This window comes from Pogona vitticeps, chromosome 3 (genome assembly GCF_051106095.1).
Source record: "Pogona vitticeps strain Pit_001003342236 chromosome 3, PviZW2.1, whole genome shotgun sequence".
Classification (NCBI taxonomy): domain Eukaryota; kingdom Metazoa; phylum Chordata; class Lepidosauria; order Squamata; family Agamidae; genus Pogona; species Pogona vitticeps.
This window is the reverse complement of record NC_135785.1, coordinates 98,018,986-98,046,816: the sequence shown is the minus strand read 5'-3', so window position 1 is coordinate 98,046,816 and position 27,831 is coordinate 98,018,986. Positions and strand designations below refer to the sequence as shown.

The 27,831-nt window shown below is 42.2% G+C and overlaps 1 protein-coding gene and 1 long non-coding RNA gene across 5 annotated transcripts in view; one reads left to right on the top strand and one right to left on the bottom strand.

Moving 5' to 3' along the window:
- ARID5B (AT-rich interaction domain 5B) overlaps positions 1–27,831 on the top strand; it is a 244,060-nt gene that overhangs the window by 104,004 nt on the left and 112,225 nt on the right. For all 3 annotated transcript variants that reach the window (XM_072995169.2, XM_020793194.3, XM_078390908.1), the window contains one exon: positions 15,459–15,689. In XM_072995169.2, the coding sequence (XP_072851270.2) occupies positions 15,459–15,689 (231 nt within the window). The remainder of the gene's footprint in view (positions 1–15,458; positions 15,690–27,831) is intronic.
- LOC140705887 (uncharacterized) lies at positions 479–27,149 on the bottom strand. 2 transcript variants are annotated; one of them, XR_012085477.2, is made up of 3 exons: positions 23,573–27,149; positions 10,188–10,308; positions 479–9,484 (listed from the first exon to the last, which is right to left on the bottom strand). It is a non-coding gene; the product is annotated as an uncharacterized LOC140705887 (long non-coding RNA). The 2 variants fall into 2 exon arrangements; XR_013543824.1 differs by having other exon boundaries at positions 479–10,308.

Genomic DNA, 27,831 nt, shown 5'->3' with positions numbered 1-27,831 from the left:
AAGGACACTTGAAAAGATCAGTCTTCAGCTGTTGGTGGAAGGCTAAAAGGGGAGGTTACCAGCCTGATCTTCTTTCTGTCAGATATAGCAGTGGTTCTTAACGTGGGCAATAATGCCCCCCAGGGGGCGATTTCATTTTTCAGGGAGGCAGTAGAACCAAAAGGGGCGGCGTGGGGGCGCTGGAGCAGAAGGGGGCGGAAGGATGGCGCTGGAACGAGCCAAACCTGTGAAGATGGCTGCAGCCTTTTTACAATGTGCATGAATATATATTTTCCTCCAATCTTAATTCAGTTTCAGAGTTTTTGTCTTGAACTTTTTAGTTCCTGCATTGCGGTTTGTTTTTATGCCCTTTTTATATTTCTTTTTGCGTCTAAAAATTCGCTTGCAACTAAATCATTAAACGTTACTTTTTGGGGGGCATTTCATTTTCTTGGAATTGAATTTTTTTTCCAGGGGTCATTGGATTTAAGTGTCATAAATAAATAAATAAATAAATAAATAAATAAATAAATAAATAAATAAATAAATAAATAAATAAATAAATAAGATATCATCACCATGGCGAGGGGGGGGGGCGATGATAACTTCCTCAATGGCTCAAGGGGGCGTTTCTTTCAAAAAGGTTAAGAACCACTGAGATATAGTTTCTCCCAGGTTCTGAATCTAGCCATCTGGCTGAGATGTATGAGGGGAGACTCTGCCCTCACCAGTGTTTCATGAGCAGAAGTTAGAAGGAATGGCACTGTTTGATTTCCCATTCCTCCTAGCTTTTGCTCATGAAAAGAGAAGGGGGTACCATCAAGCAGCAGTATGTCACGGGCATATGTCATCTGAAACACAACTACTGTAGTGTATGTGTGTGTGGGGGGGGGAGCTTGATACCAGATACTGATTCACACACACACCCAACTCTCTCTGCTCTGCATGGTATCCAGTTCAAGGAGAGTTGAAATTTGCCATCTTTTCAGACAGAAATACCGTATAGCTTTATCATTATGGAATATACATTGTATTTATTTAACATCATCCAGGTTAAAATTCCATCTGAAATCAATAAAGTTGATTGTTTGTTGAAAAACAACCATTATCAGCGGTAGCCAATTTTTCAGTAATGTACCTTTGCCTTTGATTTCACAAGTGTTCAAACAGTAGACAGACAGCATAAAACCCAGGTGTGGTTTCTTCCTTAAAAGTCTTGTCAACAAAGCACTCACCCCATTGTGTAGATAATTCTCCCAAATTTGTTTCAACCTCAAAACAAAGATTTGCAGGTTCGCCTGCTGGGGTTAGCTAATTGTGCAATTTGCATTTTCTTAATGTGGTAATTCGGCCATTAATATTTCAAAAGCGTTGCAATTAATTAGCCAACTCAGGCACGCCTGAGTAGCATTGCAAGAGTGCGAGGTGATGGAAATGAAGAGTTGTGTCTGCAAAAAAATGCGCCCTTCCTGGCTTGGGGATGGCAGCAACGAATGTCACTTCTGTACTTCCCCAACAGGTGAAGGTATTCTGCATGTATGATATGGATAGACCAGAAGATAATACTCAGCTAGATGAGAGGGAAGCATGCAGGAAGCAGGAAGTGTTTTGCCCCATCCATAGGATAGGAAAACAGGGACACCTTGTGAGAACCCTGCTTTACCAGCTTTCCCCTCCCCACATGCCCCCCCCTTTTAAAGGGACTATGTGTGCCTGAGCTGCTGAAGAGGGTGCAGGATGTCCAGTTGATAAAAAGAATCTGGATACCCAGGGGTGTCTTTTTCCAGCAAGCTTTAATGCAGAGGACTGCAGTGACTCATAACAGATGCATAAAATGAAGAGCTTCACATAATGGGAGTTCTGCTGCATTTATGTGGTGATAACTCTGTCCTGGCAGTTGTCCAGTCGCTCTGGATTTGTATCATAATGATCAAGAGAAGCTCAAGGGAGAGAGGGCTGCTGCTGGAACTCTTCTCCTTGTCCATGTGATTTTGATATGTACAAACCAACTAAGCAGCCTTCTCTTAAATTATTTACTTTATGTTATATACAGGCTACACATGGGTGCACTACCTGAAAAATAAAAATTCTGCACCAAGTTAATCCTAATGAAGCGCTGGGGAGAGCTTTTTTAAAAGCAGGCGTAAATCATGCAATTTCAGCATTTTAGCGTATATTTCCTTAGGCTGCTTGAAGAAGGCAAGAGGACAGTGAGAGTGCAGTGCACTGATGGTAAACCCATCACTTTTGTCACTGATACCTTGGAAATCCTGCCGAGCCCTTTTTACCTTTTGAAAGGCTACTACTAGTCATTGGGTGAAATCATGCCACTTACCATATGAAGTCGAAACTAGTGCAGGCCTGTTGAATAGTGGTGATTTGTTGAGTAACTCTTCTGCAAAATCCATTGATTCGGTGGGCCTGCTGTAGTTGTAACTTACAATGCTACGCAACAGGATTTCAGCTGTTGTTTGTATACATTAACGATTACCATCCTAGCCATGAAGGCTAGAAACCTGTTGATAATGACAGAAAAAGAAAATAAAAGAAAAGGGGGGAAAGCTAATATTCTCACAATGCTAGATTTTCTGACTCCTAACTGACTACTGCAGATTTTGTTGCAAGGAACTAAAGATGTACAGTGCCCGCATTTACGTCTAGTGTGATTGCATTTCTTAATCTTGTAGCACAAAGTTGTGGTGAACAAGAATGCAATTTTGGATGGATGGATAAGGCTGTTGTACTCTTCTGTTTACTGTAGAAGAGGTTATTTTTGCTGTCTGTATTTATACTATTTCCTTATGTCTTAGCCATGAGTAAGAAGCCAGGGGTTTATCATGCACCCCATTTCTATTCTACTGTTGAGGTCCTCATTCCTCTAATGTAGTGGAACCAAGCCTTCCAGGATTAAAGCCCTGAGACTTTCTGGGCTTGAGGGACTATGACGTCATTCTCTACTCCCCTTGCTAAAACTTCCCACTTTTTTCTGAGCTTAGGGAAATTTCTCATGGTAGCTGGGAGAGAAATGGTTTGATTCACATGTTGTTGTTGTTGCAGATTATCTCTTTTGCAGTGCAAAGTGTAAGGGGGTAGTTTGATCTGGAATGGGCAGTTAAGAGCCATTGCCTGTGCAGAAGATTAGCTCCTCATTTGTGGAATCCAGCTGCCTCCATTTTGAGGCTTGTTGCCAGAGCAGGGAGTGCTGACTATGGGGACTGTCATGATGAGCACTGGTACTTCCAATTTTACCACTACACCACCATGGACAAAGTTGTGTCTGTGACAAGGCTAACAACGGGAAGCCTAGCTACATTTAGCTTGAATTTGCACATCGTATTCTAGATTCCCACCTGAATTCTGGTACACGGGAGTTAAACAGCATGTTCAGTGGAAGTCTAAAACTCAACTGTAGAGGAGGTGGGAAGATTAAATGTTAGAGAATTTTAGTAGAGTTTCCTTATTTGTTAGGGAAGGTAGACTGAATTCACATATGTGTGTTTGTCCTGGTTTTCTTAACTGTGCCATCAAGACATTAGGTTCACTTGCAAAACTGCTAAAAAGACAGAACTTTCCTAACACTTGACATCATTGCCAACACAACACTCTTCAGGATTCACCACTTATAAATTCAGCTGTGAATTATCAAGTGAGAGGTCGTTTGGTGATGGGACAACATGTGAGGTACAGGGACACAAAGGAAAGCAGAGAGGCTGGTGAGAGAAGAGTGTCGGAGTGAGTGACGGAAATGCCTAATGTGCTGAAAATGTCTGGTGAAATAATAGGGGCAAGTATTTCAGCAAGTGATTCCACGCTAAAAGTGAGTATGAGGTGGCACCACATGAAGGAGAATGGATGGTGAGCCAGACACAATGTGGTAAAAAGAGAAATCCATCTGTGGACAGTTTAGAAAGTAGGGGTGTGCAAGTACTGTTCAACCCAATTTGTATCCAGATGTTTCCCATATAAATCAGAACCAACTCATCCTGAGCTGATTTGGAGGTGGTCTGAACTGATTTGTTTTCTGCAGATTTTTTAAATGTATTTGTATGTTCCAGGATTGGGAAGAAGAAGAAAATAAAAAATGTGGGAAATAAAGGACTGTGAAGTGGGGTGGGGAGCACCACACAGCAGCATCAATTTTGGGAGTGTAGTAGACCTTCAGTTTGTACGCAGGGGTCCCACCAGTAGGCATCATCCTTCTGCCTCTGTTCCTCTCCCACTCCCGGGAGTCATACTCGATGAAAATGAATGTTGGGGCCGAAGACGGGCATTTCTTCTTCTTCTCTTTTCTGTGCTTCAGAAGGGATTTAAGGGAATTTGCATGATGTCTCACTACTGTCTCTCAGACATGCTTTCCTTCCTTAAAATCTCCATCTTCTTGTATTCCAATAGATTATGAATCTGGGACACTTTCTGTGTTTGGCGTTGATATTCTGTTCTGGTGTGTGTGTTTTTTGTCCCCATTTAAGTTCACAGATTGACAAGATCAGTGTCATTATGTTCAAATCTCCTTTTTTTTCCTAAACAATTTCTGCCATTCAGGGCCTGCTTCAGCTGACTGCCATATAAAGAATGAACAAATCATCATGGGTGGGGCTTCAGCAGCTGACTTACAGTACAAGCCATTTCTCAAAATAACCACAGCAATGCAATAGTGACACATAATTTCAGTCACAGCAGGTTTTTTTAAACACAAAAGGTATAAAAAATATGCAGCATCCATTTAAATTTCTAGCTGCTTCCTTCCATTCTCCCTCTCCCCCCCCTTCTCTCTTTCACATTGGCTCTCCATTCCTCCTTGTCCTTTCTCTTTTTATCAAATATTTTTGCTTTTTAATATTTTACACCCTCCTTGGCTTGTTTCCAATTTTACAAACCATGAGAAAGGCAGCCGTTGGTGGGTAGAGGGTTGGGGGGGGGAATAACTGATATTTTTATTCAGCAGTTTAACTGCAAGTATTTAACTGCAAGTTTAGCTGCAAGTGTATATTTCCTCCTTTGATGTATAAATTTGTGCTAACTTAAAACTGCCTTGGGAGAGATTTAGATTTGTGGTGGGATACATCACATTGAGTCAGAGCGGGAGGATTGATAATGCTGATGTGCAAGTTTGGAATCTTAAACACTGGCAACCAATTCCGGCTCTCTTTAGACCTGGACGCTTGTCCGTTTGCCTTCTACAAACACCATTCTGTATAATGCCTTACAATTAGAACAGGAAATCATTGAGTAACTGTGAGATGAATAAGAGTACTTTAGACTGAAAGGAAGATTACCTTCTGAGAAATTATATTCACCATCCCTCACTGTGCTCCCCCCCCCACACTTTTTCTCGCTTCACATTACAATGTTGGTAATGATAGTAACAGATGTACGTATTCTTATCGGCATGGCATTGTTCAGCTGATTTCTTCATAGCACACACACACTCTCTCTCAAAAAGAAAAAACTAATTTTCAAAAAAGAGAGGAAAAGACAGAACAGAGGGACTGCCTAATTAGAAGATGGGATTCTGTCTCATAGCAGAATAGCAATGACATGGAAATGTCAATACAGTTATCAATATCTCTAAAGACTGGAGCAGCACCAGGTGTATGAAGTCGTTCCTCAGCTGTGGTTTGGTTGCTAGGAGTGCATGCTATAAACGAAAACATAAAACTCAAAGAAACATATAAGAAAGAAATGGAAGGAATTGTAAATCATTATAGGAGGGACTCAGGTCAAGGTGGTTTGACAGGAAGGAGTCCGAACAAGATCATATTAAACTTGTGATTAGAATGCAATTTTAAAAAAAACTTTACTGCTCCCAGATACTTTTTACAATTAACGTGTTATGTATTAGTTTGACTTGTTCCCAACATATTACTATTTTATTATTACTTTTTAACCAAAATATACAGAAAAATAAACCTGAAATGCTCCATAAAGACGAAGTTTTGGAATTAACTCATACATGGTAGCTGTTAAGACTTAGAAAATAATGGCTGGAAACCTGTTGCTTTAACTTACACTGTCTAAGGCTTCAGGTATCATCAGCTGTTGTGAATTCTTCTAAATAATTTCTGATCCCTCCCTGCCAAAGGTTCCAGAGCTTGAGTTGTAGGGAAGCTATTGGGAGTCAATGGATGGAGGAAAGTCATTTTAATTTCTGATCAGTTCCGAAAATCCCCTCTGCTTGAATGACTTTACCATTGGTGATGATTTTCAGAAATTAAACGACCTCCTCCACAGCTTCCCCATAACAAAAGAGATCCCATGAAAGTCTCAGGACCTTTGGGGGAGGGGATCAGAGATGTTTTATTTCTGAAAAATCATCATCAGCCCTATACAGCATAACTTACAGAGTAGGATTCAAGCAATTGACATTATGGTCTTATTTTGTAATCATACAAAAATAGATTTGCTCCACTCTCATTATCCATGAGCAGTGTGCTACATGTAACGTTATTGCTTGCAATGTGTTATTTCCAAGCTCTGACTATGATGTGCTGCTGAACAAATTAAGAATTAGCCTCTGAGCAAATGGGTATGCAAGCTGAGAAATTACCCAAACAGTGAAATCTACAAACTGTATCCAGAAAATATAAAGCAGAAGAGGTATACAAGATTTGACAATTAGTTATATAAGAAGCTGCCTTGATGAGTGAGGCAGTTGATTTATCCAACTCATTGGCTAAAACACTCTAGTTTAGTTATGCAAAAGACCTAACTTTGGGAGGTGAATTGCCTCAAGTTGAGAAATCTCTGTGGATATTATTTGTAGTATATTGAATCTCGCACCTCAATGTGGAACAGATTACGTATAATAAGATTTCTTAAATTGAGGCAATTCACCTTTGAAAGTTACACTTTTTATGTAATTCAGCAAGAGGATTTTGGCCAGTACTGTTGACACTAAATGACAGGAGCACTCAAGGTCTTTTGCAGCCCTACCTGGAGATGCTGGGAATGATTCTGGCACCTCTTGCAAACAAAGGATTTGGCCCCCTACCGAGCTATGACTCTTCCTCAGCTGCAAATGATTGCTTCTCCTTTAGAACGTTCTCTATAGATCATACAGTTTGTTACTAATAAATGTGTGTCATGTGCAAGCTATTTTCCCTTACACACACACACACACACACACACACACACACACACACACACACACAAAATACAACAGAAATATTAGGCTTTGTTTTTTCTAGCTGGCAGTGAGGAAGGTGGTGTTTCAAAAATAATTCTTCTAATACATATTTGGAATCTTTTAAGTGAAAAAATCTTTACATGTTTGTTTCTGTTGGCATTGCAATGCATTTGCACAAATACAATTAAAACAACTAAAGAACAGAATACTTGGCAGATTTTTGCAGTTGGGATAATTAGGTGCAGGAAGGAACATGCATATTTTTCCATCAAGCTCAATAAATATCCTGGTGTGAGATCGTTCTCTCTCTCTCTCTCTCTCTCTCTCTCTCTCTCTGTTAAAGGAAAAATAGCCTACTGATGTTAAAAGTGGATTACAGTAGTTAGCAATAATCATTATAGTGTGGTGTTTCTGAACCCAAATAAAGAGCAAGCTACTTTTATGTATATCCTCATCCTTTTTGTATGGAGCTTTTGATCTAAAAAGGATGGATCAGGAGTTCATCCTTTCTCCTGCACGCGTGCGTACACACACACACACACACCACTGCTTTGTATTACTTTGAAAATCAGTGTGTGGTTTAGCAAGGAGTGTTGGAGTTTAGCTGGAATACAGATATCATGTCTGCAGAGGACAGGTTAAAACAGTATTTTTCTGCAACACAAGGCAGTTTGATTTGCTTGTGAGTTTGGACATGTGTGCAGAAATTTTACTTTTTTAGATTACAGCTCCTAGAATCTTGTGGCCAGCGTGACTACTCTACGAGTCATAGTCCAAAAAATAATGTTGCCAACCTCTGGTCCATATTGTACAACAACATGTTGTGAGCACTGGTTTTCAAAATGTCTGCTGTGGGTTACCTGGACCAGAGCAGCCTCATTTGTTTTGGTTCCTAAGGAAGAAAATCAAAATGGACCTATATGTTTATTAAGTAACATGGTCATACTTTAGCTCCTGTTCAGTTCCTTGGGACCTGTGTCCCATGGATCAGATTTACTTGTTGAGAACTTTGATTGTAACGTGTATTCTCATAACATCAGCAGAGTAAGGAGATATTGGTTTGCAGAGATACTTATGACAATGACACTGGGAGAGTAAAACCAGCAACTTAAGTCTATTTACATATATACATAGACATTCCTCTGGCAGCATAACATGACATGAAGCAACATACAGCATAGGAAAAAGTGATCTGACTTACAGCAGATAAAGAAGTTCATTTTACACATGACTTATGTACAGTTCTATGACCAATCAGAAAATACATTACAGTACTTCATTTTCTGTTACACAAAGTTTCATCATGTACCACACCTGTACAATAGTAAGTCTTAATCCTTGATATCTACACCTGAATACAATCAGTACAGTGACTCAGGTAAAAGTAGCCTTTTTACATTTAACTATACAGCATTGATATTTAATACATTTTCATATCAAAATCTCAGCACTACTATCCGTTCAGCTGTCTTTCATGGTACACATACTGAGCATTTTTATTGGGGGCTTTGTTTACAAATACGTAAATGTAACTGTCTCTATTCCAAACTTCATTGTCATCAGACACTTTGTTGGCTTTTATCTTAGTTTGCAGGGACAGAGAGAGGTTATGTGTTAAATGGGCCAAAGGAGGGCTGCATTTTAACACAGACCTAGACCTGTAATCAGCACACAATTTCAGTCCTTCCAAAATTGGGTTGAATGACGGTGAAGTTGTTGTCATCTTAGTATTCAGTGAATGATCCAACTGTAATCTAAAGTTTTAGCAACACGAACAGATTGGTGACCAACACTATCAAATAGGTTGACTCAATGAAGGAAGAATCAATGTCAGAAAGTTGGTTACATTCATGTCCTCACCAGGCATGCCAAGAGAAAGGCTTTTTTCAAAGATCTTAAAGCTATGGTAAGCTTATATAAGGAAATGCAGTACTTCAGATAACTTCACCCCAAGCTAATTAGAGTTTATGGGTAATAACCAGCATTTGAATTGTTCTCTAGAAGTCGATCAGGGATCAAGAGTCAATGAAGCTGTTCTGTTAAGGAACTAGTGGTAATTTATTCCTGTAACCAGCTCCAGTCACCAGTCTGGCTGTAGCATCTTAGACCCGCTGAAGTTTCCAAACACTTTCCAGGGAAGCTCCCTGTGGAGCACATTGCAATAATCCAAGAGGGATATAACAGGCATGTATCACTGTGCTCAGATTAGACTTCTCCAGCCACTGGTGCAGGAGGTGCACTGGATTTAAGTGTGTTGATGACCTCCTGGCCACACACAACCAAAGAAGGTTCAGAGATGAATCCAGGAGCAGAACCAAGCTGTGGACCTGATTTTTTTTAAACAAGTGTAATCCTCTCCAGCATAAGGTATTTCCTCATCTTCCATTCAAATGAACAGAAACACCTCTGTCTTATCTGTGTTAAGCTTCAGTTGTTCACCAACATTATAACACCAAACACTAGTTTAGAACTGAAACAGCTTATGTGGATTTGGATGGACAGGAGAGAGAGAGTTAGTTGAGTGTCATCGGCATATTGGTCGGACTGTACTCCCAAACTCCAGCCAATCTCTCCCAGTGGTTTCCTGCATATGTTGAACAGCATGTGGGATGGAACAAAACCCTAAGGGATGCCATTGGCCAGAAGAATGCTCAGCACCTCCTTCTGGGCCCTCCTGAGCCATTGTGACTCCAAAACCCATCTGAGACAACCCAGAAGAATACTATAGTCAATGGTATTGAAAGTCACCAAGAGATTCAATAGAACCAACAGAGAGACACTCTCTATGTCCGGAACCCAATGTAGGTCATCTGCCAAGGCAACCAAAACTTTCCATGGCCTATAATCAGGTCTGAAGCTAGATTGAAATGGGTCTAATAGTCTGTCTCATCCAGGAACATTTGCCTTGCTGCAAGGAGGCATTCATCACTCCGCTTACCCATTTGGCTAGTTCAAGAATGACAAGAGTCCAACACATGTGGTGGCTCTCACCTATCTAACTATCCTATCCACATTCTCTGGCTGTAGAAAGTGGTATTTATCCATTATCATGGGGCAAGCAGGGACAAAAAGTTATACTCACAGGACCTGTGTCTTTTACAGCATCCAAAACAGTATAGATGTTGTCTTCAAAATCTTGTGCAGATTTTTCACAGTGAGCTTCTTTGTTCCTCCTTCGCCTCCTCCCTTCCTGGATCACTGTACTGAACGTTTCGGGAATAAAGGAAAGGGAAGGATAATTTGCAGAGTACTTAATAGAATTATTGGCTGACTAGAGTTAGCTCTCAGGATTATTTTTCCAGCAGCAGAGAGTTATGTTAGTAGGTGATGGTGGTGGTACCAACAACATCAACAGCAGCAGTAACAACAACTGTGATAGAAAATGAGTTTTGCACCAATTCCTTGTTTTTTATTTTAGTGGCTGGCTTGCTTTTAAATTGCATTAGCATGTTGGAAAATAAGGTGCAGTATTTTTTATATATTCACTTCACCATGTACTTTACTGGAAATGAGTGGTTTTTGAGAAACGTGCAGATGAAACATTTATATATACCTTGACAAAGAAAGCAAAGAAAATTGACCACATCCTGGTACATAAGGCAAATGTGGTCTGTCTCCAGACTGAAGATAACAATACTTCTGAAAAGATATATTGCAATAGCAAGCCTGTAATCTGCGTACTGAGGAACCCAACACTTTGTAGGAAAATGCTCCATGTTAAAGCATAGAGATTCAAGGAACAGCCTTATCCTGAGATTAAACCTTGGCCCATTTAGCCCAAGTTTCTGGCAAAGTGGGTCTCCCTCCTGTAGGGGTAGGAAAAACCTACTCCCACATTTCACTTTTTAAAACCTTAAACCTTTTCCACCATGCAAGTGAAGAAATTGGTAAATATACCAATAACAAGCTGGAATTAAATTCAGTTCCTTCTGTGTCAGCCAAATTCTATTGGCACAGCTATTGCAGTGTGGAAAGGAGCATGTACCTCACCAACTATGGATATTGCACTTGCTTAATTATATGCTGGGGAGGTGCTTACAAATGTAGAAGTGGGAACTTTAATTTCATGATAACATGGCTGAGTATAAAAGTGTTCAAACCCAGATTTTAAGAATCGTCTCTTCAAAACTGTCTTCAAAACAGACAAATCTGTCGCTTACTGTTTCTTCCACATCCATTTAAAAAAAACAACGGTCAAGTTACCGTATTTCTATCCTGAATGTGAAGAAATCTGTGAATTTTGGAAAATTCTTAGCGAAAATAATGGAAATAGAATTTTCACCCTTCCTTACTTTCCAAGCTTAAAAGCACATGCCTTTTCTAGTTAGAAGTTTGAGAAGTTGCATTTCTGAACCACAACTGTTGGAATTCCACAGCCATGCTGTCTGGCAGATTCTAGGAACTGTGATCTCTAATGTAAATGTTCTGTTCTTGACCTCTCTACCTGCAACATTTGGATTTAAACCTGAGATTACCTGTGTGGGGGTAAAGGAGGACACTGTGACTCTAGTTTTGGATTCTTGTGGGCAGAGCTGATCTTACCATAAAACAGATTGCCTCAGGCAGCAAGTGTTTGGTGACATGCAATGCTTGGCTTTCTGGTCTGCTGTCAGTAGTACACCTTTCTGCAATAATGGAGCAATATTCAACCTCTTGTCTAGCCAAGGTTTCATAGGGGAAAACTAGGAGTTCATCTTTGTCTCATGCAGTAAACTACTTTTGGACAAGCTTGCTTGTAGGCTCTGAGGAATAAATACTGGATTACATTGTGATAATCAGATTCTTCTCCTGAGAACAAATTGCCGCATTTGTCTGCCATTCAGACATTCTTTGCCAAAATGTGTGAGCTGTACTTGCAGAACAAGGAATTGTTTTGGTTTCCACTGCTTACTTCATAGGAGGGTTGTCAGGCTGTGAAATTTTGTATATAGAGAGTGTTAAAAAAATTAAAGGGAAGTGTAGAAAAAGCAGCTCTGAAAATGTATGTTGTATTTTTAAAAAGAGGTTTGAACAGCAGTTTACTAAAATTACTGCAACACAATTAGCCATCTATCTAGCTGAGTCTGGAAGCAAGGTCGGTTTGTATGATAACATTGCCTTGCAAAGGAATTTCTTTCATGGCTGGTAGTTCAGCGTGGATGTAAACAAAGGAAAGAATAGAAAATGTATTGAAATAAGTAAAATATTTCAAGCATTAACATGACAAATAGGTGGCATTTGCAGAGCATGTGATTTCCTCTGTCTTTCCTGTGATACCTTGGTATATTAATCCCAGCACTTTGTTCCTTCTCTGAGTTACTATCTTCAGAGTTGTAGTCAGTGCAAACTGCTGTTAGACAAAACAATAATGCTGATTGTCATAGTGGCAGCTTGCCAGATTTGGAATTACAGGAGTCATAGTTTACATGAATTGTAAAAGCAATGGAAATTCTTATTATAAAAATGTCTCCTGGTACTGTATATCGGGATCCTGTACATATAGGTCCAGCAAAAGTCAGATGTTTACATCAAAAAGAAGTGAGATAGGAGACAAAGATACATGAATTCATCATCATCATCACAACAACAAGACATAACACATACTGGATACCAACAACACTGATACTAGAAAGCAGTATTATGTAGCAGCAGCAGCAACAGTGGAAGCAGACAAGGACAACATGGATTTTCCTCCATAGATTCAAACTGGCTTGGCTGGGTGTGCAAGTAACTTTCTGTGTGTCATTTATAATATTCTTAAAGGCTAAGCCTTTGAGTCATTTTTCTTTAATATATTCTTACTTTTAAAAACTTCGATATTTGAAGAGATGTGTTTTCTGCCTTTCGATTGTGCCTTCTAAGGCTATAAACTTTTGCATTTTTAAAACACTTTTGCCTTTTTTGAACATTCTGACTTTTTTGGTATTTTTATTGTACCTTTTATGCTCTGTACAGGGACGTGGTGGCACTGTAGGTTAAACCTCAAAAGCCTCTGTGCTGCAAGGTCAGAAGACCAGCAGTCGTAAGATTGAATCCACGCGATGGAGTGAGCTCCCGTTGCTTTGTCCCAGCTCCTCATCAACCTAGCAGTTCGAAAGCATGCAAATGCGAGTAGATAAATAGGTACCACCTCGGTGGGAAGGTAACAGTGTTCCATGCCTGTCGCGCTGTTCACATGACCACGGAAACTGTCTTCAGACAAACGCTGGCTCTACGGCTTGGAAACGGGGATGAGCACAACCCCCTAGAGTCGGACAGACTGACTAAATGTCAAGGGGAACCTTTATCTTTACCTTATGCTTTCACGGCTTTAGAGTATGTTTATGCTTATGGAACAACAACAACCATCATATCATTTTAGAACTGCAGATCTAGAAGAGATTCTATGGATCATCAAGGAGACACAGTGGGGAATCGAACTCCCAACCACAGCTGGAGACCTACACCACTGAGCTAGCCAGGGACATAGAAACAATGTAATATTGTAGAGCTAAACAAGCTGGTGATGCCTGGAATCATTACAACAAGACTTATAACTTGATGGCCAGATGAATTTTGATATGATTGGAAACAATTGTCTGATTTCATTTTTCCTAGAGAGCTCTTGGGGAAATGTTCAGGCATCAGTCTCTCTGACCTGATAGAGTGAAAGGCATGGTACTTAGAAAAGCAATTCCTTCTAGGAGAACAGGTCTAAACATGGCATTTTCATAAATTGCAACATAGTGCATCATGTTGATTTTTATATCTAGCTCTTTCAGCTGCAGTGTCAGAGCTCTGAACAGAATACAGAATATGTTTTTTATGTCGAATTGCACAAATGAATAGCTCAAAGCAACAGTTCTGTTGCAGGGGTGAAGCAAGTACAGCCTCAGGACTTTTTCTTTTCTTTTCTTTTCTTTTCATCTTTTCTTTTCTCTTCTGCTTTGCTTTGCTTTGCTTTCTTTTTCTTTTTCTTTTTCTTTTTCTTTTTTTTTTTTTGAGTGTTGAATAGGTAGACTTTTGTTAGAACTCTGAGATTTCTGACTTTCATTTATTTATTTTAAAAAGTACATGTTTTGAATCCTCAGAGTTATGGCTTGAAAGCTTAAAGTTAGGAAGCAGAATAGCAACAAATGCTGAAGAAGAGAAAAATGTGATTAAAATTTTTTTTCCAAGGTAGGCAATTGCAATAATCTGGAATTCCGGTCCCACCCGTATAGTCACCTTTCAGGTAGAGGCCACATTCTGTGCTATTGGTATTGCCCAGTGGTATTTTGTGTGTCAAAATAACTTGGTTGTCTTTAGATCTGGTGAACCTTGATCTGGATGGGCAGGTGCACAATTTGCTGCTCCACCTTAGGCAGCAAAACATTTTGGGCCATCCTCTGGGGCGTCAGTCTTGGATTAATATATACAGGATATAGATACACATCTATATTTATATCTGAGTGGCTAGGTGGTATATTTTATTGATCTGCTTTCATTTTGCTTTTAATTGAATTGTGTTTTAATATTATTTGTCGTACTCTTTTTTAACATTATGACTTCTGTGTCCAATTGTATTTTGTACCTTTTTAAAAAGTTAATCATTTTATGAGCTGCCATGAACCCGAGTTTGGGGGAAATGGAGGAGAGAAATATGAGTCAACCAGTCAAAGCAACTACATCACATTCACAAAAATATATGGTTTCTAGGAAAATCATTGCAGCTATTTTCGGAAGGAATAGGGCAGCCTAAGGAGGATGGCAGATTATATAATCCCTGTTAATTAAAAGGTCTCATGGGTTCAAGCCCACAAGCCTTGGCTGTACTACAGCCCTGCCTGTGCAACGTGTGCAAATCCATTCTTTAACAATGATTATGTGCCATTCACTTATGGCAACCTTTCTCAAGGTTTTCTGGGTATAAAGTGTTGATAAGTGGCTTGTCCATACCACCTTCTCCTGGTGCCCTGGGACTATGCAGTTTGTCCAAAACCACATGCACCTCAATAACCCATACACCTTCCAAGTGATCTTAGTGGGCCCTTCTCCTGGGAAACAATGGGGATTCAAGTTCCCAACCACCACTCTGCAGGCAAGCGCTTCAACCCACTGAGCTATATCTTGTGCATAAATGTTTGGTTTAGATTGTTTCAGAATGGTGAGGAATAGAGAACAGAGGGTAGAATGAAAGAGATGAAAATGGAATGGTAGCTTTCCTCTTAACACACTGTTGGATTCTCACCCCAGATCTGCTGTCCTGTTGATGTTTCCTCATTATCCCATTTGGACAGCAGGACAGCAGATCTGGGGTGAGAATCCAACATTCTTCCCAATGCTTGGTTTAGGATTCAGATAACATGGCCGCTTGAGCAATGAATGACAATTGGTTTCCATACTTCACTTGCAGGTGAGGATGATGAAGATGCAAATGTGCTGATCCTCAGCTACCCACAATACTGTCGCTATCGTTCTATGTTGAAACGCATCCAAGGAAAGCCATCCTCTGTACAAGCAGACCAGTTTGTGTTAGCCCTTGGAGGGATTGCCGTAATCAGCAAGAATCCACAGATCCTCTACTGTCGAGATACGTTCGAGCATCCAACTCTTACGGAAAATGAGACTGTATGTGATGAGTTTGGTAAGTCACTTTTCTTCTTGTTTGTTGTTACCATTTCTTCCCCCTTCACCCTAAATGGAAATTAGTGATAATGGAAGAACCGTTCAAAAATAGCACAGAAGTATGTATTTCAGTTGCTGGGTAACTGCTGTAATCCATTGTCAGAGATGAAGGAGGCATTTGTAACTATTTCAAATTACGATTAAAAATATCTTAGGAGAGCAATGTCAGGTGAGTCGCCTCATTAGCGCATGGGTGAAACCGAGTTTAAACCTAACTTTTCAGCAACTCCCTTTGTTATTTTTACTGGTTTCTTGGAATTTACCCAAATGTGCATTGGGCACCACAACCATCAAGCTCTAGTGTCATAAAACAGCAGTTCCATCACATTGCTGTTTCTGTATGGGACTTGAAGGTTTTTGTGTTCATGAAAGGGGAGCCACAGACTTATATGAATGTGTAGTTTCTGCGTTACATCACTTATGCGATTCAGGCCAGTAGTGTGGCACATTAGGTCAAGTTGGCTGTGAGACATCATCAGTACTGAATTCTCAAAACCTTCTTTGCAGTGGTGCACTGTAGTGCTTAAAACTGAGCGTGCCTGCTGACAGAGGGAACAAGAGACCATCTGCCGGCCACAGCCCACTGGGTGAGAGGCAGTGGAACTGTGGTCGGCCCCCTGTTGGATGCCAGCCCTTTCTCAAGGGAGCTGGCTCAACCTTCCCCTGTGCTGGCAGGATCAGGCCCTGCTGCTCCCGGCTGCCTCATCCCTTACCAACACCGGCCACCTGGCCCAGGGGGAGAGAAAGGTTTTAACCGGAGCTTCCTTTGGGACCTGACCGGACGAGCGTGCCTGCTGACAGAGGGAACAAGAGACCATCTGCCGGCCACAGCCCACTGGGTGAGAGGCAGTGGAACTGTGGTCGGCCCCCTGTTGGATGCCAGCCCTTTCTCAAGGGAGCTGGCTCAACCTTCCCCTGTGCTGGCAGGATCAGGCCCTGCTGCTCCCGGCTGCCTCATCCCTTACCAACACCGGCCACCTGGCCCAGGAGGAGAGAAAGGTTTTAACCGGAGCTTCCTTTGGGACCTGACCGGACGAGCGTGCCTGCTGACAGAGGGAACAAGAGACCATCTGCCGGCCACAGCCCACTGGGTGAGAGGCAGTGGAACTGTGGTCGGCCCCCTGTTGGATGCCAGCCCTTTCTCAAGGGAGCTGGCTCAACCTTCCCCTGTGCTGGCAGGATCAGACCCTGCTGCTCCCGGCTGCCTCATCCCTTACCAACACCGGCCACCTGGCCCAGGGGGAGAGAAAGGTTTTAACCGGAGCTTCCTTTGGGACCTGACCGGACGAGCGTGCCTGCTGACAGAGGGAACAAGAGACCATCTGCCGGCCACAGCCCACTGGGTGAGAGGCAGTGGAACTGTGGTCGGCCCCCTGTTGGATGCCAGCCCTTTCTCAAGGGAGCTGGCTCAACCTTCCCCTGTGCCGGCAGGATCAGGCCCTGCTGCTCCCGGCTGCCTCATCCCCTACCAACACCGGCCACCTGGCCCAGGGGGAGAGAAAGGTTTTAACCGGAGCTTCCTTTGGGACCTGACCGGACGAGCGTGCCTGCTGACAGAGGGAACAAGAGACCATCTGCCGGCCACAGCCCACTGGGTGAGAGGCAGTGGAACTGTGGTCGGGCCCCTGTTGGATGCCAGCCCTTTCTCAAGGGAGCTGGCTCAACCTTCCCCTGTGCTGGCAGGATCAGGCCCTGCTGCTCCCGGCTGCCTCATCCCCCTCTCAACATGAGCTACATGGCTGGGAGGGAGAGAAGGGGCTTTAGAAAAGTTTTATTTTATATATGTTTTAAATGTTTTTAAATTGTTATTAATTGCCATCAGTGAAGAAGAGACCCACAGTGGATCTAATGGAACAGGAAGGGGGGAGGGTGTTGGAGGGGGCAGCCATTGGGGTGGTGCTGGGTAGGGGAAGGAATGGCGGTGGGGGTAGGACATGCCCGCGTAGGAGAAGAGAGGTTAGATATCTTACATCTATCCCCTCTTCTAGTTCTACCCCCAACCAGATGGTATCAGGCGACCATATCAGCAAACCCTCGAGCCACACGGTGCTGTTGATGAACGCCAGGTCAGTACAAAATAAAACTGCCCTCATCCATGATGTAATTCTGGATGAGGGGTCTGACCTGGCGTGCATTACTGAGACCTGGGTGGGAGAGGAGGGTGGTGTTCCCCTCTCCCAGCTATGTCCGCCTGGGTACTCAGTCCAGCACCAGGGTCGCTCAGAGGGTCGGGGAGGGGGAGTTGCTATAGTCTATAGGAGTTCTATCTCCTTGACCAGGCTTCCTGTCCCTTTGAGAGGAGGTCTCGAGGGCCTGTATTGTGTGTTGGGCTCGCGAGACAGGTTAGGGATTCTGTTGGTGTACCGCCCACCCTGCTGCGTACCAACAGTCTCCCTGCCTGAGCTGACAGAGGTAGTCTCGGACCTGATGTTGAGGACTCCCAGGCTGTTGGTGCTGGGGGACTTCAACATCCATGCCGAGGCTGCCTTGACTGGGGCGGCTCAGGACTTCATGGCCACCATGACAACCATGGGGCTGTCTCAATGTGTCATCGGTCCGACGCATGAGAAGGGCCACACCTTGGACCTGGTTTTCTCAACGGGACTGGAAGATGGTGGTTTGGATGTGGAGGGGCTGGTCGTGACCCCATTGTCATGGTCAGACCACTTCCTGGTCAAGTTCAGTCTATTAGCGTCTTCTTCCCTCTGCAAGGGTGGGGGATCTATTAAGATGATCCGCCCTCGGAGACTAATGGATCCAGATGGATTCCTGAATGCTCTGGGGGATTATCCGTCTGATATGGTCGGCGCTCCTGTCGAAGCTCAGGTCACCCTATGGAATAGGGAGATGACCCGGGCAGTTGACACGATTGCGCCTAAGCGTCCTCTCCCTGCTCGCCGAGCCCAGACAGCTCCTTGGTATACTTCTGAACTGCGGGCGATGAAGCGAGAGGGGAGACGGCTGGAGCGCAGGTGGAGGAAATCCCGCTGGGAGTCCGATCGAACACGACTTAGAGCCCATTATCGGGCCTATTTCGTGGCAATACGGCTGGCGAAACGGCAATATTTCTCCAGCCGTATTGCTTCCTCAGAATGTCGTCCAGCAGAGCTGTTTCGGGTGGTCCGGGATCTTCTTCAACCGGGAAATCCGGTGGAGGTCCCGGACTGCTCATCAGCTCGCTGTGATGAGTTTGCTATACATTTTGAGGGAAAAATCGCTCAGATTCGCAGTGGGTTGGACTCCACAGTTACTGCAGAATCAGAGGATGTGTCCAGTGCGCCGTGCTTAGGTCCAGTATTAATGGATGAGTTTCAATTGTTGAGACCTGATGATGTGGACAGGGTACTTGGATCTGTCCGTTCTACCACCACTCCGCTCGACCCTTGCCCATCCTGGCTAATTGGAAGATCAGCCAGGGGGGTTCGCACCTGGGTCCAGGAGGCCGTGAATGCCTCTCTGAGAGAGGGAGTGGTCCCTACCGCCTTGAAAGAGGCGGTGATTCGACCACTCCTTAAAAAGCCTAACCTGGACCCAAGGCTGGTGGTCAACTACCGACCAGTGGCGAACCTCCCTTATTTGGGCAAGGTGTTGGAGCGGGTTGTGGCCGGGCAACTCCAGGCGCTGCTGGATGAAACGGATTTTCTGGATCCATTTCAATCGGGTTTCAGGCCGGGTTTTGGTACAGAGACTGCCTTGGTCGCCCTGTACGATGACCTTTGCCGGGAGAGAGACAGGGGGAGTGTGACCCTGTTGATACTCCTGGACCTCTCAGCGGCTTTCGACACCATCGACCATGGTGTCCTTCTGGATAGGCTGGCTGGGTTGGGAGTTGGGGGCACTGTTTTACAGTGGTTCCGCTCCTTCCTGGCTGACCGTGTCCAGAGGGTGGTGCTGGGGGACAGTTGCTCTGCCCCATGGCAGTTATGTCATGGGGTTCCTCAGGGCTCAATACTGTCCCCCATGCTGTTCAACATCTACATGAAACCGCTGGGAGAGGTCATCAGGAGGTTTGGGCTGAGGAGTCAGCAATATGCTGACGATACTCAGCTCTACCTCTCGTTTTCCACCAATCCAGGTGAGGCAGTTTCTGTGCTGAACTCGTGTCTGGACCTGATAATGGACTGGATGAGGGTTAATAAATTGAAACTCAATCCAGACAAGACGGAAGTGCTGTTAGTGGGTGCTTCGCCGGACAGGCTGGAGGGCCATTTCCCCGCCCTGAATGGGGTTACACTCCCCCTAAGGGACAGGGTCCGCAGCTTGGGGGTGCTCCTGGACCCCAGTCTAACACTGGAAGCCCAGGTGGACTCGGTGGCCAGGGGCGCCTTCCTTCAGCTGCGGAAATTATACCAGCTACGGCCCTACCTGGACGAGCGGAGTCTCATGACAGTCACACATGCACTGGTAACATCCCGCATAGATTACTGCAATGCGCTTTACGTGGGGCTGCCTTTGAAGACGGTCCGGCGATTGCAACTGGTCCAGAATCGAGCTGCGCGGCTGGTGAGTGGTGCAGCTGCCACGGAACATATCAAGCCGATTCTGTATAAGTTACATTGGCTACCAGTTGCTGCCCGGGCCCAATTCAAAGTGCTTGTTTTGACATATAAAGCCCTAAACGGCTTGGGCCCTGGATACCTGAAGGACCGCCTCCTTCCATATGAACCTACCCGGCAGTTAAGATCTAGCCAGGGGGCCCTTTTGAAAGAGCCGTCCCTTAAGGAGGTAAGAGGGACGGCTTGTAGACAAAGGGCCTTTTCGGCAGCTGCCCCCAGACTATGGAATGCCCTCCCGACTGAGATTCGTCTGGCGCCGACGCTGATGACATTTCGGCGCCAGGTCAAAACCTTCCTGTTCCAGAAGGCTTTTAATTGAAATTATATTAGCTGTGGGTCTGATGGCAATTTTAATTGTATTTTAATTGTATTTTAATTATTTTATCTTTTGCTATATTGAATTTTAATTATTGTAAGCCGCCCAGAGACCTCTGGGTAGTTTGGGCGGCATATAAATTGAATAAATAAATAAATAAATAAATAAATAAATAAATCCAAAAAGAACAGAGGGCAATGCTTTTATTGGACCACTGAAGTATCACAAACAGGTGAAATTTCCTCAAGCCAAGCCTGCAAGAGCTTGGTGGAACTGGGAGGAACAGTAAAGTCCAAACATCATCCTGGCCAGATGCTGTGGCTTCAGGATTTGTAGTTAAAGTCTCAAGATGGAGGCTGCAAACTTGTGAAACCAGCTGACAGGGCACATTTCATCTTAAAGGATGCAAATTCATCTATCTTTCTCCAGTTCTAAAGACTAAAAGGTGCCTAAGACTTTCAATTCTTTATACTTTGCTTCAGTCACACTGTCCAGGATGTACATGTTTGAAAATCCCAGCCTATTACTTTGATGAATGGTTTTAGTGCACCTGGAATTATAGCCTCCAAAACTAGCTGTTCCCATCTCTGGGCCTCCTTGAGATTAAGGAAAGATGCTCAATAGTTGTTTAGGCTGGTTTGCTCTCATGATATACTAAAAATCGCAAGATCTGCTGAGTACGTTATTCATACACAATATATATAGTGGCCTGATATAATTCTGTTTGTGTGTTAGTAAAGGTACTGTGTCAGTTTCAATGCAAATGATAGTATGGAGCTGATAAAGCCCTGTTTTCAATCCTGTCCTCCCCGCACCCTCCAGCCTGAAACAGAGCAATAAAATGTACTACACTGGGTTACGCAAACAGTTTACACTGATACCATGTAGATGGATGTCACATGTATCAAGAGATGACAGCTAAATCTAAACACAGGCATGGTGGTACAGTAGATAAATGGATTGCTTTAAGGTACTGTTGTTTATCAATCAGATGGGGACAGGGGAGACTAGATTACTAGAATGTCAGTGGAATTGCAACATGTAAAAAAAATAGGCCAAATGCCTTGAATTTTCAGGACAGTTTTGTTTTGTTTTGTTTCTGCTCTTTTTGTTAAGACTAGCAAAGGCATTTGAGGAAAGGATGCCCACAGAGATTAGGTCAGTTTACAGATCTTGCATAAAAAGAAGTTATGCTGGAGGAATCAAATGAAGAAAGGCAGGCAGCAAAAATAACCAACAATAGGAAAATATGCCCTGTATGTATGTACAGCTTAGATACAAAAAGTGCAGGAGTCCAGGGTGGGGAAACAGTCTGGCAAATAAATGAGGGCTCTTAAGTAATTAGCAAGTGTGAGATGCCACATTGATTCACACAGTTTGCAACATATGTCTACTGTATTAACCAACCATTGTCACTTTGTCCTCTGTATCCTCCCCAAGCCATGGGGCCATGTATAAATGATTGCCATATAGTCTCACCCTTGTGTCTGAGGAAGTGGACTTGATCCATGAAAGCTCACATGAAAATATAGTGCTTAGTCTTTATGGTCTCACAAAGATTTTCTCTCCTTTTGTTTATGTTTTTGTTTTTAATTCTTGTGTGATGTGCTTGCCCAAACTGACATGGCTACCACTTCAAAGATGGGAAATTACTGTAGACCAAGGAGCTCAGTCAGAACTGGGCTTTACTAGAGTGTATATACATGTACGTACTGTATGTGTGTATGTATTTTCAACACAATTGATCGGAGTCATTCTGTGGACCACACTGTCTACTGTAAGTCAGTGTTTCTCAAACCTTCGGCACCAGCTGTGCTGGCCGGGGTTTCTGGAAGTTGAAGTCCAAGAACACCTGCATTACCCAAGGTTGGGAACCATTGATCTAAGTGGCAGATACAGTTTGTTGTAAATTAGGTAGGAAAACATCTCAACAAAGAACTCATTCTGCTTAGGACTTGAATTGTTCTACTTCTTGAAAGCTTTAACAGGAATAAATGCTTTACCATAAAGCTTGTTTCCTGTTCTTTTACTGAAAATTGTGCACTTTAAACCATTTAATTTTTTAATAATTTCCTCCCCTTCTCAGTTCTGAACTAAAAGGAGTGGGAAAGAATTGAGGAGAACGAGAGAGTTGTATTTTGTTTGCTAACGAAGTAAAGTTAGAAGTTGCATTAAGGAGGTAAAGCGGCGGGAAATAGTTTAACAAATTATCCGCAATATTGTTATTAGACAGTAGTCTAATGCAGTGGTTCTTAACCTTTGTTACTCGGATGTTTTTGAACTGCAACTCCCAGAAACCCCAGCCAGCACAGTTGGTGGTGAAGGCTTCTGGGAGTTGCAGTCCAAAACTCCTGAGTAACCCAAGGTTAAGAACCAGTGGTCTAATGTGTGTGAGTTTTTTTCTTTGTTTATTTTTGTTGCAACAAATGCAGGAATAAATTATTAGCGTCGATTGTGCCCTGTTGTTAAATTAACCATGTAAAATTATATATTTTATGTATAAAATGATAAATTAATAAATATTATAATTTTAATTTCCCCCAAATCAGTTTCATTGTACTGCTTCAAATATATTCCTTTGCCTACAATTGTTGAAAAAGGAAAAGAAAAGCCTTTGCCTACATTGATGGCCCTGCCTAAGGAGTAACCTTTTATTTTATTTATTTATCAAAACATTTTTAATCCATTCTATACTGATAGATCCCATGACAGAGTACAATCCAGAAAATCACGTTAAAAGAATCTAAAATAATTAAAATACTCTAAAGCAATTTAAAACATCATTTAAAAATTAAAACTATTTAACAATTTCTCTCTCTCTCATGCACCAAACTATGTGAAGTATGACAATGTTGCTGCCCCGTCATTACTGAGTATGAACTGAGAGTCCCCCTAAAAACATCGACCAGACCAGATGGGCGGGATATAAACAAACAAACAAACAAACAAACAAAGAAACAAACATCCTACCATTTCTTATAAAGAAAATTTTCTCACGAAGGACTTCTGGCTTGCTGGGAAGTTTCATCTTTTCTCGGTGTCAGGATCCTCCAAGATCATGTTGAATTCACAATGAAATGTCTTCAAAGGTGTATAGTTACCACTGTGGTACTCTAGTTCCCTAAATACAGGTGCCTGATTTCCATGTTGTACAAAAATGTTTGCATACTTTTTAAAATAACTCAGTCTTTTCTAAGGCTTTCAGAAGTGATGTTTGGTTGGAAATCAAGGTTTGCTTGTGCTTGGTGCCTTATTTTAGAAGTGAAACTGCATTTTATAGATAGGTGTGTCACTCTTCTATGGCCATGTCTTTATGGCTCAACACATATACACCCGTATCTATTATGACGGTGACTTCACTCATTGGCTAAAACCATTTAAAAGCCAATATTAGGTTCATTTATCATTTTGAGAGATAACTGGTGCACACTTTGTTTTAGCAGCTAGAGACTTACTTTTTGTATATTATGTGCTGTCAAGTGGATTCCATGTTGTGGTGACTCTAGTAGGGTTTCCAAGGTATATCAGATGTTTAAAGGTGTGGCTTTACCATTGCCATACATCCTTCCCCCCCCCCCAACAGGTTTTCATGGGCTGGTGGGGATCTGAATCCAGGTCTTTTGAGCCCTGGTCCAACACTCTGTCCATTCTATTACACTGCCTCTTGCCTTGCTTTATAAACAGTTTTTATGAAGCCAAGGAACATGGGGCATCTGATGGTATGTATATATGGACACCCAATTGTACAAAAGTTACTAAGGTCGCCATGTCTGAGGACACTGGTTGGAGCTTCAGGGAATGGCTTTACTTCTTCACATCTCCAAGTAGGGAGACAAATGTCAAGGCTGGAGGGAGAGAAAATTTGTTATCACTCTGTGTGGTAGCTTTAATACACATCTTCTCCCCACTCAAAGTGGCTGTATTGACTGGCTCAGTGCAAAGGCAGTTCTGGATATGGTGCACATGTGATACATGTTTATGATGTAGTGTAGGAAACCACGTTTGTCACACAGACCTCTTGGCCAGAATCCTATTATTTACTTACACTGGCATTAAGTCAGATGGCATAACAGCGGTGAATTGCCACAAGTTAAATAGTTGGTGCTTGTATTTCCTGATGGTTCTTGTGGGTTTTTCGGGCTCTTTGGCTGTGTTCTGAAGGTTGTTCTTCCTAACATTTCGCCAGTCTCTGTGGCCGGCACCTTTGGAGCCACAAGGCTTGTCCTCTGAAGATGCCGGCCACAGAGACTGGCGAAACGTTAGGAAGAACAACTTTCAGATCATGGCCAAAGAGCCTGAAAAACCCACAACAACCATCAGATCCCCGCTGTGAAAGCCTTCGAGAATACCTTGTATTTCCTCTTAGGTACCCATCTTGTCACTTGGTACGCAACAAGAAATGCAAGCTTTAGCTTATCAACTGGTGGCAATTGGCTGCTGAGATGGCTGCTGTTGGGCTTGTAACCAAGTAGCTGGGTTTTGGCTAGTATTCTACACTTAATTTGTGAGGGTCTGTCCCTTGTAACATGACAGGGATCCACAATTTTGGCCTTGAAATCTCAGGGAGTTGGAAGTTGCTAGCCTGACAACCCTGGCATCAGTTATTATGTAGCATAGCTGCTTGGCTATGGCCAGTCTTCTATGTACCACAGGACATATTTCCTGGAATAGGTTAATGTGAATGCTAAATGTTACCATCACATGTGTCTTCTGTAATCATGCAAGAATCAGTACTAGCATATCTACTATCTCTTGTGAATGATCTTCAGAGAGATAGGGCTATTCTGTGTTCAAAAACTATGTGACACTGCAGGTATAAAAGAGTTCAAAAACATTTAATAAGCAGCAGCTCTTTCTGAGTCAGCCAGAAGGGAGGGCTGCATCACTAGCAATTTCACCCCTTTACATAAAAGGCCCCACAAAAAAGATCAAAGGGGCTGGTTCCCCATGATGATCCCACTTTATTTGCATGCACGCATGACTAGACTCCATCCATGCACTCATTTCCTTTCAAACACCCACATTGGCTAAGGTGGCAAAATATCCCTGAAAAGATGTTTCTTTTCTGGGTAAGTTAGTAATTTCTCTGAAGCAATAATGTATCAGTGAAGAAATTTTATAAGCTGGTTATGATTCAGCCTTTGATTCTTCTTGAGTAAGTTTTGGAAAATGCATGTGCTTTACTGCCTGGTAAGGGAAATGAAACATGTATGTGTGGGTTAATTAATTTCCAGTACCTGTTCCATGGGTTAAAGCATAAAGAGAGAACTGCTTATGGCTAGATGCAAAGAAAGAGCTGGCAGGAAAAAAACACTAGACACTGTTTAATGTTCCTTGTCGAAATTTTGCAAGGACTTAAAAGAGAGCTAAATCACATATGCAAGCATGATGCTCCATTTCTTATGACTCTTAATAATTTGATGCTTGTGGCTATGAGGTGTAGTGGTTAGAATGCGACAGCAAGAACGAGGAAGATCCAGGTTCAAAGTCATACTCAACAGGAAGCTTAGTGAGTGACTGTAGGGCAGTCACTGTCTCTCAGTGGAAGCTATGGGATGGAAGGGATAGAAAAGAATTTTGTTGTAGAGTCGAGATACTGTATTCATTCCAACCTCCCAAGATTTGGTGTGACACAAAGCGCACCTTGCCTTCAATCCACACCTTTGTGAGGCTTGCCTGCATTTCAAAGAAGTAAAATATATAGAACATTATATTTTAGAAAGTGTGAGCAGCTAAAAATGTGTACATCTAAAATTTAATCACAAACACACTTTAGTCAGTTGAAGAACAGGTACATACAAAATTGGTACATTATGAAAAGTACCTACAAAAAAAATGCAGACGTTTTGAAAACTGTTTATTAAGAGATGTGTGAATTTCTGTGTGGGAAGAGGAACCAAACCTGATCTCAACATAATGTGATAGAATGAAAGGATGGGAATTAAATCAAGGTCAGATTTGGAGAAAAGCAACAAAATCAAAAGTGTTTATGTCTCTGAACAACAGCAACAGGCCATCAACCTAGTTCCAAGTTATGGCAAACCATGCCAGAATTTCTTTAGGTAAAAAGTACTCAAAGGGATTTATTAGTCACTTCAAGCGGCACTGGAAGATGTACTGTATGTCTGTCCTACTTAAAGTTCAAGGTTATATGGAAGATTTTGAAGGAAAGGGGGGGGGGACATAAATCTAATAAATTAATAATAAAATAACTTGTAGCTGAACTAGCTCTGCTTAAAGTCATGGTGCGTGCAGTGATTCAGATTCAACCTGTAGCATTTTATGCTTGACGGTTCATGCTAATATGTGTGACTTTGTGATACCACAGTCATCAAAGTGATTGTTACAGTAACGGTGATGTCATCTGCCCGTCATTGTTATGGTTGTTTGTCATCTGCCAATAGCGTGACGGGAGGTGGGACATAAGAGGGTGGAGCTAGGGTATTTAAGGGGGAGTGAATGAGGTGTGAGTCAGATAGGGACTTGATAGGGTCTGGTTAGGGACTTAGGGAGTTAGGGCTTGTACAGGTTGTGTAGTACTGTGCTATATATATATATATATATATATATATATATATATATATATATATATATATATATATATATATATATATATATATATATATATATATATATATATATATATATAAAGTAAAGATCTGAGAGAGAGTATGTGTGTGGGTACTTTATTATACTGATTGCCTTTTATTTTAATTATTATAGTGATTTACCATTCCTTTTGTTATTACCAATAAACATAAGTTTTTATTTTAAAAATCATACTTTTGTCTGAAGAGTTTTATGAGGGAATGGTTGGTGGCAGCGTGAATAAAGTGAGGGTGTGAGAGTGACGTGGCAGCTCCTTTGTGATGTGAGAGGAGGCTGTCACAGTGATTAACATGCGTATAGAAATGAAGCTACTGTGTCTTGTAAATTATGAGCTTTCGGTTGGATCCCTAGGTGCTCATACACAAACATATACTGGGAACTGCTTTACAGAATCCTTAATTGGCACACTGTCCTTTGCCAGGTGGCAAGAATCCTGTTGGTGGCATAGCTAGGTGGTATTATGTTCATGTGGGTTTAAGAGTTAAGAAAAGTCTGTTCACCTTTTAAAATTGTTTTTAATAGATCCTAAGGAAATGACAGATGTTTGCATATGTTCTTGTATTCAACAAAGCAGGAATCACATTGGAAAAACATGTCTGCTGCAGCAAGCGTTTTTGTTG